Source organism: Anabrus simplex, chromosome 6, assembly GCF_040414725.1.
Source record: "Anabrus simplex isolate iqAnaSimp1 chromosome 6, ASM4041472v1, whole genome shotgun sequence".
NCBI classification, from domain to species: Eukaryota; Metazoa; Arthropoda; class Insecta; order Orthoptera; family Tettigoniidae; genus Anabrus; species Anabrus simplex.
Genome location: NC_090270.1, coordinates 265430813 through 265444751, shown reverse-complemented (window position 1 = coordinate 265444751; position 13939 = coordinate 265430813). Strand labels below are relative to the sequence as shown.

General features: G+C 39.4%; 1 protein-coding gene across 1 annotated transcript in view; it reads left to right on the top strand.

Annotated features, from left to right (window-relative positions):
- LOC136876427 (uncharacterized) overlaps nucleotides 1-10165 on the top strand; it is a 56061-nt gene extending 45896 nt beyond the window's left edge. The window contains exon 5 of the mRNA XM_067150398.2: nucleotides 10017-10165. Within this exon, the coding sequence (XP_067006499.2) occupies nucleotides 10017-10106 (90 nt within the window). The 3' untranslated portion in view covers nucleotides 10107-10165. The remainder of the gene's footprint in view (nucleotides 1-10016) is intronic.
- The last annotated feature ends 3774 nt before the right edge of the window (nucleotides 10166-13939 follow it).

Genomic DNA, 13939 nt, shown 5'->3' with positions numbered 1-13939 from the left:
AAAGATGTTAACTGGCCATTACCTTACTGAAGAACTGCTGCCTCCTGCTACCCGCTTGACACACACACTAAGTTAGACGACGATCAAATGGCGAGGAGACGAGAAAATCTGCAGTTTATAAATCCTCGGGGAAAGTTTGAGACCTTTCACGAATAAAAAAGACACACCCTCACAATTTTATTGGTGAATTGAAAGGTTACACTCAAAATCAAAGAAGAAATATGGGATTGGTTGAAAATTAATTCCAGAAATTCTTGATTGGCTAAATTCAAAACTGGCGGAAAGAAAAGATAAATTTTGCCAACCTAAAGATGAGTGAACAAAATTTAGTAAGGAAAAAACGTATGAAAACAAAATTTCTTCAAAAAAGTTCTTTCACTTCGCACCAGGGTGCATGATCATAGTTTTTTTAGCGGTGTCATCTATGAGAAAATGTCCAAACTTCTTGATAAATGGAAAACAAAACAAGTTGAAATTCACACAGTACTGGAAACTTCACAATAACAAAATTTTAGTGGTGCCATCTTCAGAGAAAATTTGGTCCAGTTTCAAGTTCACTGTTTCTCCTGTAGAGGAGTTCTTTACGGTGCAAGATTTAAATGTGCGGCATAGAGGTGTACCTCCCGGTACAATTATTATTATTATTGTTTTGTTATGCCCATTCATAGAGCACATTGGAACTTGTTCATTCGCTTGATGACTTTCGCCTTCATATTCTTCCAAAATCTGTTCATGAATTCACTGTGTTGCCTCTTACATTCTGACCATTTTGTACCAGTCCTGCTGCTAGTATTCACCACAAATGTATGTTTATTTACTGAGGTCCTGAAGATTTTGTGATTTTTCATGTCTTTCCTGATTTTTAATTCATTCAGGTCCCCTCTTGTTTCTCTGTTTTGGGAATTTATTACATTGAATAATCTTCTTGTGAGTCTGTTATTATCCATCCTAAAATGTGTCCAAAAATGTTCAAATGTTGCCTCCGTACAGTATCGATGAAACTATCTGTGTGACTATAGAGGTCTGCAGTTTGCCTTTTGATTCAGATTACATTTTCTTGTGTGGGGTGGAAAATTTTCCTAACAATTTTATGTTTTTGTTTCTCAGTATCTGCAGTTTTAGAATGAGCTCCTAAAATTAAGGTATCTGATGCATATAGATCTTCTGGTAGGATAACTGTTTGGTAATGTTACAATGTAGCAATACATGACATTACTCTTTTATTCTAGTGACCCCATGCCCTCTGAAATTTTGAGGCCCTTTCTGTATTGGCCAAATTGTCTAATCCCGAAGGAAAAATTATTTCTCCAAGGTATTTAAAAAAAGACACCTGTGAAATTGTCCCATATGCTGTTCAGTTTTATCTTTCTTGCACTTTTGCTGAAAATTCTGCATATTTTGCTTTCGATACTGTTCTGTGTAATGTCTCGATAGCATACATAGTTCCTTCCTTGTTCTTAGTGATGAAATTGTGAAAATATATATTTGTCATTAGATCGTATTGAGTAGGTGGACCCCAATACATGTCAGCAAGTTATGTATGCATTGCTTAACTTTAGACACTCATATTAGTGAATTACTAAACCCTGATTGTGATCACGGAGTGCCACTCATTCAAAAATTGAAGTTTTTAAAAGAACAGCCTGAGCTTGGCATATGTTCAGAAGTGAAGTATCACCAGAGATATTTCTGTGGGCATCTTCAGTATTTTTTTTCTGGGTGCATACAATCAGTTGAGAAATTCAAGTGTTTTAACACCATCTCATCTTTCCTATTTATTTATTTATTTATTTACTCACTAACCTACATTATTTCATATGTTGATATCTGATTTTGAAGGTGCATTTTTAAGGAGTGGAAATCAAGGGGTGTTTTTATAAATCTTTTAAATTGTAAATTTAAGAAACTGTTCATTTTTTTATTCAAGAGAGAGAGAGAGAGATCCATTATATTTTAGAAAACATTTTTGGTGATAATATTAAAAAATAATGAACAACAACTCCCTTTGCTCCAATAGATGGAAAGTAATGACATATAAGATTGTAATTTGCCTAATGACCATCATACAATCCTGGTCAGTAGCCTTAATTCAATTCTTTTTGTAATATGCAGTATACTTTGAGTGCATGTATTATTTATATGTAAGTAATTTTGACAACACTTCTTTAATTTTGTGTGTCTTAACCATATTATTGTATCCCTTCGTCATGTTATGATAAAAAAAACCTTATCAGCAGTAGAAGAATTACGTGGCATGGTGATTTTAGTACCTCAAGATGGTGGCACTATTCCATCGCCCAATGACATCAGACTCTTGTTGCTAGGTACATCGGCCCCTCTTCAAATGAGGTATTGAACACTGCTGTCATGCGCGTTGTCAAGAAATGTTACAATTTTAAAATGTTCATGTTTTTGTAATACCATTGCAAGTAGTAAATTCCTTTTGGTTCTCTAACAAAATCCAAAAATATTTTTTTATTATTATGAAGGTCCACCCAGTCAATAGTAATACATAGAGCAATTAAACTAAAATTGAACATTCTTAAAACATATTTACTACAGAACATGTTTCAATCGAATTGGATCACGTTTATCTACATAGGTGATTAATAATAAAGTATACAGATCATTTATAGTAAACAATTATACACTTAAAAACAATACTTCATAATTTGAAAATATGATTGTAAAAGTTAAAATCCATTTTTTATTACTAAAAATATGACCCTTTCATTCATATGTAGATTGATTAAGTCCAGAATAAAATATTTCTTAATATTTTACTTGATTTGAGAACTGAAAAAACAAAAAACAAAAACAAAAAACAAGCCAAAGAAAAGCAGCACAATTTGTTCTGGGCAATTTCTGACAAAAGAGTAGTGTTACGAAAAATGTTGCAAACTTTGGGCTGGGAAGACTTGGGAATAAGGAGACAAGTTGCTTGACTAAGTGGGATGTTGTGAGCTGTCAGTGGATGTTATCCCACTGCCCCCACCTACGAGGGAAATGACATTAATAGACGAATAGGCTTGAGTGGTGTTTCTAAAAGTAGGAAAGATCATAATATAAAGATAAAGTTGAAATTCAAGAGGACAAATTGGGGCAAATTTCCATTCATAGGAAGACGAGTTAGGGATTGGAATAATTTACCAAGGGTGATGTTCAATGAAGTTCCAACTTCTTTGAAATTATTTTCGAAAGGTAAACAACTGACAGGGAATCTGTCACACGAGGAACTACAGTATACTAAACACAGATCAGTGGTGACTGATTATGAACTCCTGTGTATTGATACAGGTAAAGAGAGTCTTCTTGGAGGATTAGCAGTGTTTGATATTTGACAATAATCTGGCAACATCTCATGTACTGAATTGAAGGTTGTCTGCGAGTAGTTGGAGTATTTTCTTTCATAAGTGTGGGGTTCATCTGAATTGTAATTGACCTGTGTTCATTAACATTAATGTTGCAATGTGCAATGTGGCCTTCAACTTGCATTCGGAAGGTGGGGGGTTTGAACCCCACTGTCGGCAGCCCTGAAGATGGTTTTCTGTGGTTTCCCATTTTTTTTTACCACACCAGGCACATGCTGAGGCTTTACCTTCATTAAAGCCATTGTTGCTTCCTCTCCTTCCTACCCCTTTCCTGTCGTCGCTATAAGACCTATCTGTGTTGGTGCGACGTAAATCAAATTGTGAAAAAAAAAAAAAAGAGAGAGATAGAAGCAATGTGGCCTATCTGTCCATCACACAACTGGAAGACATTGGCATCTGATTGATTATGTTTAGAGTATGTTTTGTGCATAATTTTGACAGAAGTGACAGCTTGGTTATTACTGCTTGTTCTATCAATTAAGGACATATCTACTAAGGTGTATTTTATGTGTCCAGGAATATCATAGAGTTTCATAAAAAATATCAATTAACAAACCAGAAAATGAGTTCATAGAACTGTTGAGTTGTATTAACAGTGAAAAGACACTGAAAATTACGTAAATTATGACTTAACATTAGTCAAATGTAATGGAAGGAAACCAGCTGTCTTCATCTGAGTCTTCCTTTGCCTCTCTTTCTTTTAATTTGCAGTCTTTTTTGTTTCAAACAGCCAAGTTGGCCATACGGTTAGGGGCGCGCAGCTGAGCTTGCATCCGGGAGATAGTGGGTTATTGGCCGTGCAGTTAGGGGCGCGCAGCCATTAGCTTGCATCCGGGAGATAGTGGGTTGTTGGCCGTGCAGTTAGGGGTGTGCGGCCGTTAGCTTGCATCCGGGAGATAGTGGTTCGAACCCCATTTGCGGCAGCCCTGAAAATGGCTTTCCATGGTTTCCCATTTTCACATCAGGCACATGCTGGGGGCCTTTACCTTAATTAAGGCCGTGGTCGCTTCCTTCCTACTCCTAGCCCTTTCCTATCCTGTCATCGCCATAAGACCTATCTGTGTCGATGCGGCATAAAAGTAAAAAAAAAAAATGTGTGTGAGAGAGAGAGAGAAAAAAAGAAGAAAAATGTTTCACCATTGTTACTTTGTTCCTCCATTTAATATATCCCAACTTCATTAGGAGAACAGGGATCAACATTCGTTGAGGGGCCATCTTGACAGATGTGAATAATGTATGAAGAGAGGAAAGCTGGATAAAGGCAAGAAAATGGAAGAGGTAAAGGTAAAAGACTAGGAATATTGGACAGACACCGAAGATGAAAAGGATCCCAACAGGTCAATAGAAGTAAGGAAAAGGACCATCTTTACAGATGCAAATAATGTAAGAAGAGAGGAAAGCTGGATAAAGGCAAAAAAAAAGGGAAGAGGTAAAGGTAAAAGACTAGGAATATTGGACAGACACTGAAGGTGAAAAGGATCCCAACAGGTCAATAGAAGTAAGGAAAGGAAAAAGAAGTGATGAATCCAGTAATATACAGATTGAAGCCGAACTCCACCAGCAAACTTTCGGAGGTTGTTCAGGGATACCTTTCGAGCATGTTGGTATAACGGACCCGTGCTCTCCAGTGGCTCGCTACAGAACAATAATGTAATTACAATTCATTTGGTTTATTATTATTTTTTATGAAAATACCTTCACAATAGTGAAAAAGCCTGTAATATGCAATAATCAAAACATACAACATAAAACACAGAGTAATGCAAAACCTCTAATATTCAATAACCAAAATGTACAACATAAAACACAGAGTAATGCAGCAACCTTCAGTCAAAAAAGGTACACATTTGGCACAGTGTGTTCATTCTGTTCTGTCAGTGTGCTGTATGTAACAAATACAGAACTGTTCCCTAACAGGTATTGTTCAAAATGTTGACCACAATGATCACAGCTTCGTTGGCTTTCAACACGTTAAAGAACTCCTACGGACAAAATTCCGACAATGGCGTTTGTCAGTAACTTGCATTTATTATTTTCAGTGCAATACAGGTACAAAGTTAACTGGGGCAACAAACTAAATGAAATGTAATTACTCTGTAATGGGCCACCCTACGGCTGCCCTGTACCAATATACTCAGAAGGTATCCCTGAACAACCTGCGAAAATTTGTCGAGGGAGTTTGGCTTCACCCTGTATTAACCAAACCAAACCAAACCCCATGGCACTACAGTCCTTGAAGGGCTTTGGCCTACCAAGTGACCGCTGCTCAGCCCGAAGGCCTGCAGATTACATGGTGTCGTGTGGTCAGTACGACGAATCCTCTCGGCCGTTATTCTTGGCTTTCAAGACCGGGGCCTCTGTCTCACCGTCAGATAGCTCCTCAGTTCTAATCATGTAGGCTGAGTGACCTCGAACCAGCCCTCAGGTCCAGGTAAAAATCCCTGACCTGGCCGGGAATCGAATCCGGGGCTTCCGGGTAAGAGGCAGTCACGCTACCACTACACCACGGGGCCGGCCTTCACCCTGTATTGGAAAATAAAAACATGAAAAGGACGGCTTCACCCTGTATTGGAAAATAAAAACATGAAAAGGAAAACATAATAGGAGAAACACAGTGACAGGTCATTGTAAGAGAATCTGTCAGATTGTCCCTCAGTGAGTGATGATACCTGCTCTCCTGATGAAGCTGGGGAGCAGATAGAGGCTCATTGGTGGGTTGAGAAGAAAAGGATGTAAAAGATCTGGGATTGATGAGGAAGGAGTCCGTTTATTTGAAGATGACAGTGTATGAAGATGCGATTGTCCTTATACTTTTGTGTTATCATGTTTGTTCTTTTCTTCTTTTTCTGTTACTTTCTCTTCCCATACTGTCAGTGTGTTTATTCTATTATGTGTACCTTTTAAAATTTTTCCATACAGGATGTTTCAAAGTTATGGGTACAACCTGCAGGAGTGAGTTAGAGGACAATGAAACTAGGAGAAAAGTCTTAATAAACGTAGGTTGGGAAACCAACCATTTCCAAGATATGATTTAACCACATTACAACATTGTTTTTGCCTTTGCTGGCAAGGCTTAGTGTTTACACTGCACTATGTCTTTTGATATGGGCTAGAACAAATTTGTTACTTTCATTGATCTGTCTCAGTCTCATCCTTGGCTTTGACAACATGAAAGTAAATGAGGTATGAGCGATGCTAGTAATGCCATTCCTTATGCAGCCAGTCTCTGTTATGAATGGTGTGAAAATATTGCTCATAGGATTGGTTGGTGCAGGCATTTCAGTGGGCTTGGCAGACTGATATGTAATAGCAACATCTGGCTTAGTGAGGAAAGCAACAGGAAACTACCTCACTCCTCATTTCCCTAGTACGCATCTTCACTGACACCTGGGCCGTCTATGATGGCTGATGGAGCTTTTGAGGTCCAAACCAGCCTCCGGGCTGAGCACTCAGCACTCAACATACATACAGCATCGTTCATGCTTCGTGTTCTAGGTACGAGGCTCCATTTTGGATACTGACAACTTCTTGTATTTGGAGCAATATTTTAAGTATTTGTCATGGTACCTCACACGTTTTCTAACGAAGAGATGGCCAACATCCATTTCATATGTGGATGTGCCATCATGTGAGGTGCTCTGACTGCTGATTCACCATCTTCCAGCATTTGGCGTACTTCATGTGTAGCATAAGGTTGCTTTTGAGACATATTTTATGACAGACAGTAATCAAAACACTAACACGTATGTATCTGTTTGTGATGCCCATGTTGTTATTAGATAAGAAAACAAAGCAAAGAATTATAAATTCCATGAAACTGTGAACATATAACAAGTATCCAACCTTGCTATGCTGAAAATGTCTAGCTCCTTGCCTGAATGGTCAGCTTAGTGCTCTTTGGTTTCGAGGGCCCTGGGTATGGGTATTTGTACTGTTTCCAACATCCCTGCAACTCACACACCACACACAACACTATCCTCCACTACAATAACGTGCAGTTTCCTACACACGGCAGATGCTGCCCCACTCGTCAGAGGGTCTGCTTTACAAGAGCTGCACCTGGCTAGAAATAACCACACAAAATGATTATTATGCTGAAAATACCACAGAACAACAATATGATAAAATATAACAGCCCACATGTGAAGAAATATTTGAGTAAAAATCTACCCTATCTACTAGCATTGAGATATTGTTTCATTTAGAATATACAAAAAAAAAAAAAAAACCTGGACACTGAGCGAATTGGCTACACAGTTTCGGTCACGTAGCTGTGAGCTTGAATTCGGGAGATAGTGGATCTGTACCTTAACACCGTGGTCGCTTCCTTCCCAGTCCTAGCCCTGTCCTTTCTTATTGTTTCCAACTTGACCTAATGTAGACTGAGAAGATGTTGAGTTTCTGAAATGTCAAGTTTTATGGAATAATGGGTGGGTTATTTATAACTCATAATATTTCACAGCTTATTACTAGCACAGTACAGGATAGAAAAGTACAACATACCCAGTAATAATTAAAAAATAAAAACATAACTGTTTACAAACATACAAAACTGAAGAAATGACTAGTTTTTTGTAGAAAAAAATGTGATACTTGATTGTGTCTCACATTCATTTCTTCTTTGTGCTGCTTCATCACATAGGCAACAGAAAAAGAACTATCCATTGCAGATGCATTGTAATGGAGCAAACCTTCAGCGGCCTTTAGTCATTCACTGCAAGTCATCTTTCTTTCACTTTTCTGTTGTCTTTCATCTCTTCATGTTCTGATTTGTCTTATCTTCATTCTCTTTCACTAGTGCAACTGTTTCACTACTTAAATGTTAAAAGTTTTTAATCTACCCTATCCATTCTCTAACATCACCACCAGCAACATCTTTGCAGCCTGGAATTTCCTTCAATAAATCCACTATTTTGAAATTTTCCTTCTCTTCCCTGCTTTCTTGAAACTTGTTTCCTGAATGGTGCATCAACTTTCTCCAGAAACGAACGAGGCTTATATGCTCTATTTCATTCCAATATTCAGATGTTGATCCCACTATGTCCAGCATAACTATTTTCTTCAGTATCAATTATGTCACACCCTTCCTCCTTGGCTAAGACTAAAGAAAGAAGTTTACATCTTTACCTCTTCTTCATTGCTTCCGAAATGTCCTGGTCCCTTGGTTGGCACGCCAAAGTCACGTTAAGAGGGAAAAACATGGCTCTTATTTCTTCATCTCATAACTGTTCCGCATCACAAGGGGTCAAGGCATTGTTGAGAATGAGAAGTGCTTTTCTTGGCACGTTTTTCAATTTTAGAAATTTTGTACTGAAGGCACAAACTCCTTATAAAACCATTCTTTAAAATGACTCCAATCATTCATGCATTTGACTGATTCTTGTACCAAACAGGCAGATCATAAAAGGTGTCAGTCCCATTAGTGAACAATTTTTACATTTTTAAATGCCCTAGGATTTTTCAATTTGCCAATGAATGCTAGTTTGAGCTTATGGCTGCTTGTTGCATTGCTGCATGCCAAGAATATAACTCTTCCCTTAGATCTCCTATAGCCTGGGGTCGATTTCTCTTCCCCAAATGTGTTTTCAAAGGAATCATTTGAAAATTCAGACCAGACTCATCGCAGTTGTAAAGTTGATCCCCAGATAGATCCTCATTTTCAATTAGTCTGTGGAGATTTTCCTTGAATTTATTAATGTTTAACTGTCTGATGCTGTAGTGCTTCTTCCACCTGTCGAACCAGCCAACACTAGAAGTAAATCCAGGCTCCCCGTTTAATTTTCTTGGCTGTGGAATATCCTATAATTTTGACAATTATATGCATAGAAATTTACTCATAGAATTTGAGGACTTTCTCGTGCAGAATTGGTTCTGGAATGGGTGTTCATTTTTCCCTTTGTTGCCTAAACCACAAATGGCCTTTACTCACTTTCTTGTATTTGCCACCTTTCATAGTTCTCATTTCATTTAAACTATATTTTATATTTCTGTAATGGATTTCTTTTCTACTTAATAAGATTTCAACTTTTATTTCACTGCTTAGCTATAAAATAAGGTATGCGAAGTACTTTCTAGGTAATAAGTTAATTAGTGGAAGAGGAGAAGAGTGGCTTTAGAGAACTGTATGTACCAGAATGCTGCTGTTGGGGGGGAGAGACAAACTGAAGAGGTTATTCGATGTTAAGGTTAGATGTGCTTTGATGAACTTGAGTATGAACTGATATTCAACTTTAGAGTCCTTCATAATATGGAAGTAGGATGATATATTTCAGATTTTAAACAATAAAATGATTGTTAAATTTCAGCTGGTACTCTGCTATGACATATGATAATCCTTCTTGTTTGGCCCTCTCTCATCTTACTTTATATCACTAGCATCATTAGGTGCCCAGTGTTTTAGACGGTCGCTCTTCACATCTCCTGCACAGGTACCAGAAATTTTGGAACTTCTGTAATATTTTTCATGTATAAGTATGCTGTTGACCCTATTCTTACCGCCATTTGCTTCCTTTAGGTGTTATATTACACTCTCACCTAGTTTCCCTACGTAACTACAGATGTGAGCTGTTCATTCCACAGTGGTTTTTACATTTGTTTGCCTGAAATTTATCACATGTATCTTATTAACTATTGCCTATATTGCAGGTCTATTATGATATGTACGAGAAATCCAAGGAGAAGTACGCAGCAGAAATGCAAGTTTATTCCAGCAGGGCGAAGATACCTGGAGATTGACCTGTTTTCTGTTCAAGATAATGTACTGTAATAATATTAAAACATGCTGAAAATCCTAACATTGTTATTTATTTATTTTCCTTTTCTGGTTCCAAATGGCTATTCTGTCATTTGTGATTGCGTTTGAAGAAGTTTGGTTATGTTACATCAAGAACAGGCAACAGAAATGATACATTTTCTATAAAGTAGGCAATCTCTATTTGATAATTTCTATGACAACATATAAAAAGGCTTATTACAAGGTGATAACATGGTGTAAGAGCTCAGTTTGACGAATGGCATCTGGACCACTGTTTCCCAAACTGTGGTTTGTGAACCCCTAAATATTTACAAGGGGTTTGCCAAAGTTCTCCCTGATGGCAGATTACGAGGTTACTGTTTTCACTGTTATGGTTCTTTAATTTAAAACTCTGTGCCATCCAAAGCAACCACATCCTTCCCATTGAATTTCAAATGATGTAACTCCTTATCTGAAAAACTTACAGTAGATTAATAGAGAAGTTTAATATTGAAACTTAAGCCTGCATGAAATTCTCTCACTACATAAGACATTTCAATATTATCAATAAAGTCATTCTCAGTGTAGGATTTGTAATGTGAAAACTCTAATAACATGACTTTAAAGAAGAAAAAATGTGCTATTGTATGATTAACTTTCATATATAAAACTGAAATTAAATAGGTATGTCCAACCTTAGTCCAGTTTCTCTACGGGGTCAGGTATGAAGTTATACGAATCTTCATAGTGAGTTCTTATGACTGGATGCCCTTCCTGATGTCAGTCCCAATAGAGGAGTTTATGAGATGAAATGAATGACATGATATATGATAGTAGGAAGAGAGAGGGAGAAACCTGGTGCCGGCATATAGCCTTCTCCTGTAGAATACCACCAAGGGGTCTGCTCAAGGCTTTACGTCCCCATCCTATGGACGAATCACCATCAGTAGCGTATATGCTCTCACTCCATATAAGCATTGTGGAGAGGTTGGGAATTGAATCCAGGCTTTTGGAATGCAATCTAGTGATTATAAATTGTATACCACCTCTCCTACCCTGCCAGCCAACATTCTGATGGTGAATTTTTTTTTTTACCAACAGGACTTGAACTGGCTAACCATGGTGTCAGACCATATAGACTTAATGCCTTTAATGGTCATGGCCACCAAGTGGGCAATTTCAGTTATATACACTGACTGACAGAGCACATGCAACACCAAGAAGGAGTGGTTAGAACTTTATGCCAATTGCAGGGTAGACTGACGTCACTGAGGTATGCTCATGATGTGAAATGCGCCGCTGTGCTGCGCACGTAGCGAACGATAAATGGGACACGGCGTTGGCGAATGGCCCACTTCGTACCGTGATTTCTCAGCCGACAGTCATTGTAGAACGTGTTGTCGTGTGCCACAGGACACGTGTATAGCTAAGAATGCCAGGCCGCCGTCAACGGAGGCATTTCCAGCAGACAGACGACTTTACGAGGGGTATGGTGATCGGGCTGAGAAGGGCAGGTTGGTCGCTTCGTCAAATCGCAGCCGATACCCATAGGGATGTGTCCACGGTGCAGCGCCTGTGGCGAAGATGGTTGGCGCAGGGACATGTGGCACGTGCGAGGGGTCCAGGCGCAGCCCGAGTGACGTCAGCACGCGAGGATCGGCGCATCCGCCGCCAAGCGGTGGCAGCCCCGCACGCCACGTCAACCGCCATTCTTCAGCATGTGCAAGACACCCTGGCTGTTCCAATATCGACCAGAACAATTTCCCGTCGATTGGTTGAAGGAGGCCTGCACTCCCGGCGTCCGCTCAGAAGACTACCATTGACTCCACAGCATAGACGTGCACGCTTGGCATGGTGCCGGGCTAGAGCGACTTGGATGAGGGAATGGCGGAACGTCGTGTTCTCCGATGAGTCACGCTTCTGTTCTGTCAGTGATAGTCACCGCAGACGAGTGTGGCGCCGGCGTGGAGAAAGGTCAAATCCGGCAGTAATTGTGGAGCGCCCTACCGCTAGACAACGCAGCATCATGGTTTGGGGCGCTATTGCGTATGATTCCACGTCACCTCTAGTGCGTATTCAAGGCACGTTAAATGCCCACCGCTACGTGCAGCATGTGCTGCGGCCGGTGGCACTCCCGTACCTTCAGGGGCTGCTCAATGCTCTGTTTCAGCAGGATAATGCCCGCCCACACACTGCTCGCATCTCCCAACAGGCTCTACGAGGTGTACAGATGCTTCCGTGGCCAGCGTACTCTCCGGATCTCTCACCAATCGAACACGTGTGGGATCTCATTGGACGCCGTTTGCAAACTCTGCCCCAGCCTCGTACTGACGACCAACTGTGGCAAATGGTTGACAGAGAATGGAGAACCATCCCTCAGGACACCATCCGCACTCTTATTGACTCTGTACCTCGACGTGTTTCTGCGTGCATCGCCGCTCGCGGTGGTCCTACATCCTACTGAGTCGATGCCGTGCGCATTGTGTAACCTGCATATCGGTTTGAAATAAACATCAATTATTCGTCCGTGCCGTCTCTGTTTTTTCCCCAACTTTCATCCCTTTCGAACCACTCCTCCTTGGTGTTGCATTTTCACTGTCAGTCAGTGTATTTTACATTCAAACTATTTTAACATATGTAATTTCAATATTTGAAGTCAGTTTTGGAAGGGAATCCTAAGGTAGGACCTATTTCCTATATCTACAGCAACTATAAGTTAATTTATCAGGTTGTTAAATATTGTGTATACTGTATTAATAAGAGGTTTGTTCAATTCAGATCGTTATGAAAGGTGTTCGCGAGCCGTTTTAAGAGAATTTAAGACTACTTAGAAATTAATGTGAACATCTTCATAATTGTTTGAGGAATTTGCATGGGAAATTATGGCACCATTAATTTCAAACTTAATTTAAAGACTTCGATGGCAATCACTACATTCTGCTTCAAACTCACTTTATTTACTAACCAATCATATGAACATTTCCACTTCTTAATGTACAGAATATTTACAAAATTGTGCTTCTTTCTTATCTGACATTTTTTATTGTTAAAATCAAATATTTATTGAAAGTTCTACGGATTTTACTATAAAATATCAGTCGTGGGTGGGGGCGGTAGAATAACACCCACTGTATCCCCTGCCTGTCGTAGGAGGTGACTAAAAGGGGCCCCAGGGGCTCTGAACTTTGGAGCGTGGGTTGGTGACCACGGGGCCCTCAGCTGAGTCCTGGCATAGCTTCCACTTACTTGTGCCAGGCTCCTCACTTTCATCTATCCTATCCGACCTCCCTTGGTCAACTCTTGTTCTTTTCCGACCCCGACGCTATTAGGTTTGCGAGGGCTAGGGAGTCTTTCATTTTCATGCCCTTCGTGGCCCTTGTCTTCCTTTGGCCGATATCTTCATTCTTCGAAGTGTCGGATCCCTTCCATTCTTCCCTCTGATTAGTGTAATTTAGAGGATGGTTGCCTAGTTGTACTTCCTCTTAAAACAATAATCACCACCACCATCAGTCGTTGAAAGTTCCTGTTTTAAAGTCCCGAATATGCTCAGAATATTGTCTAAAGATTCATTTTTTTAAACTCACATGTGAAATAAATACAAAGCATTTCAGCACTAAAGAGTGAACAATAAGATATCATGACATTAATATTATTTATATGTTTGTGGCTCTACAAAATGCTCTATGAAATGAAATGCACAATTGCACTTCTTATAAATGCATCTGGATTCCCTTCGTGCCACTAGATTCAATACTGAACTCTTCACGTCACTCGGAATTTTCATGGAATACACTTCAAAAGCAATAATCGAGAAAATGCTGCTTAGAAAAGGCTG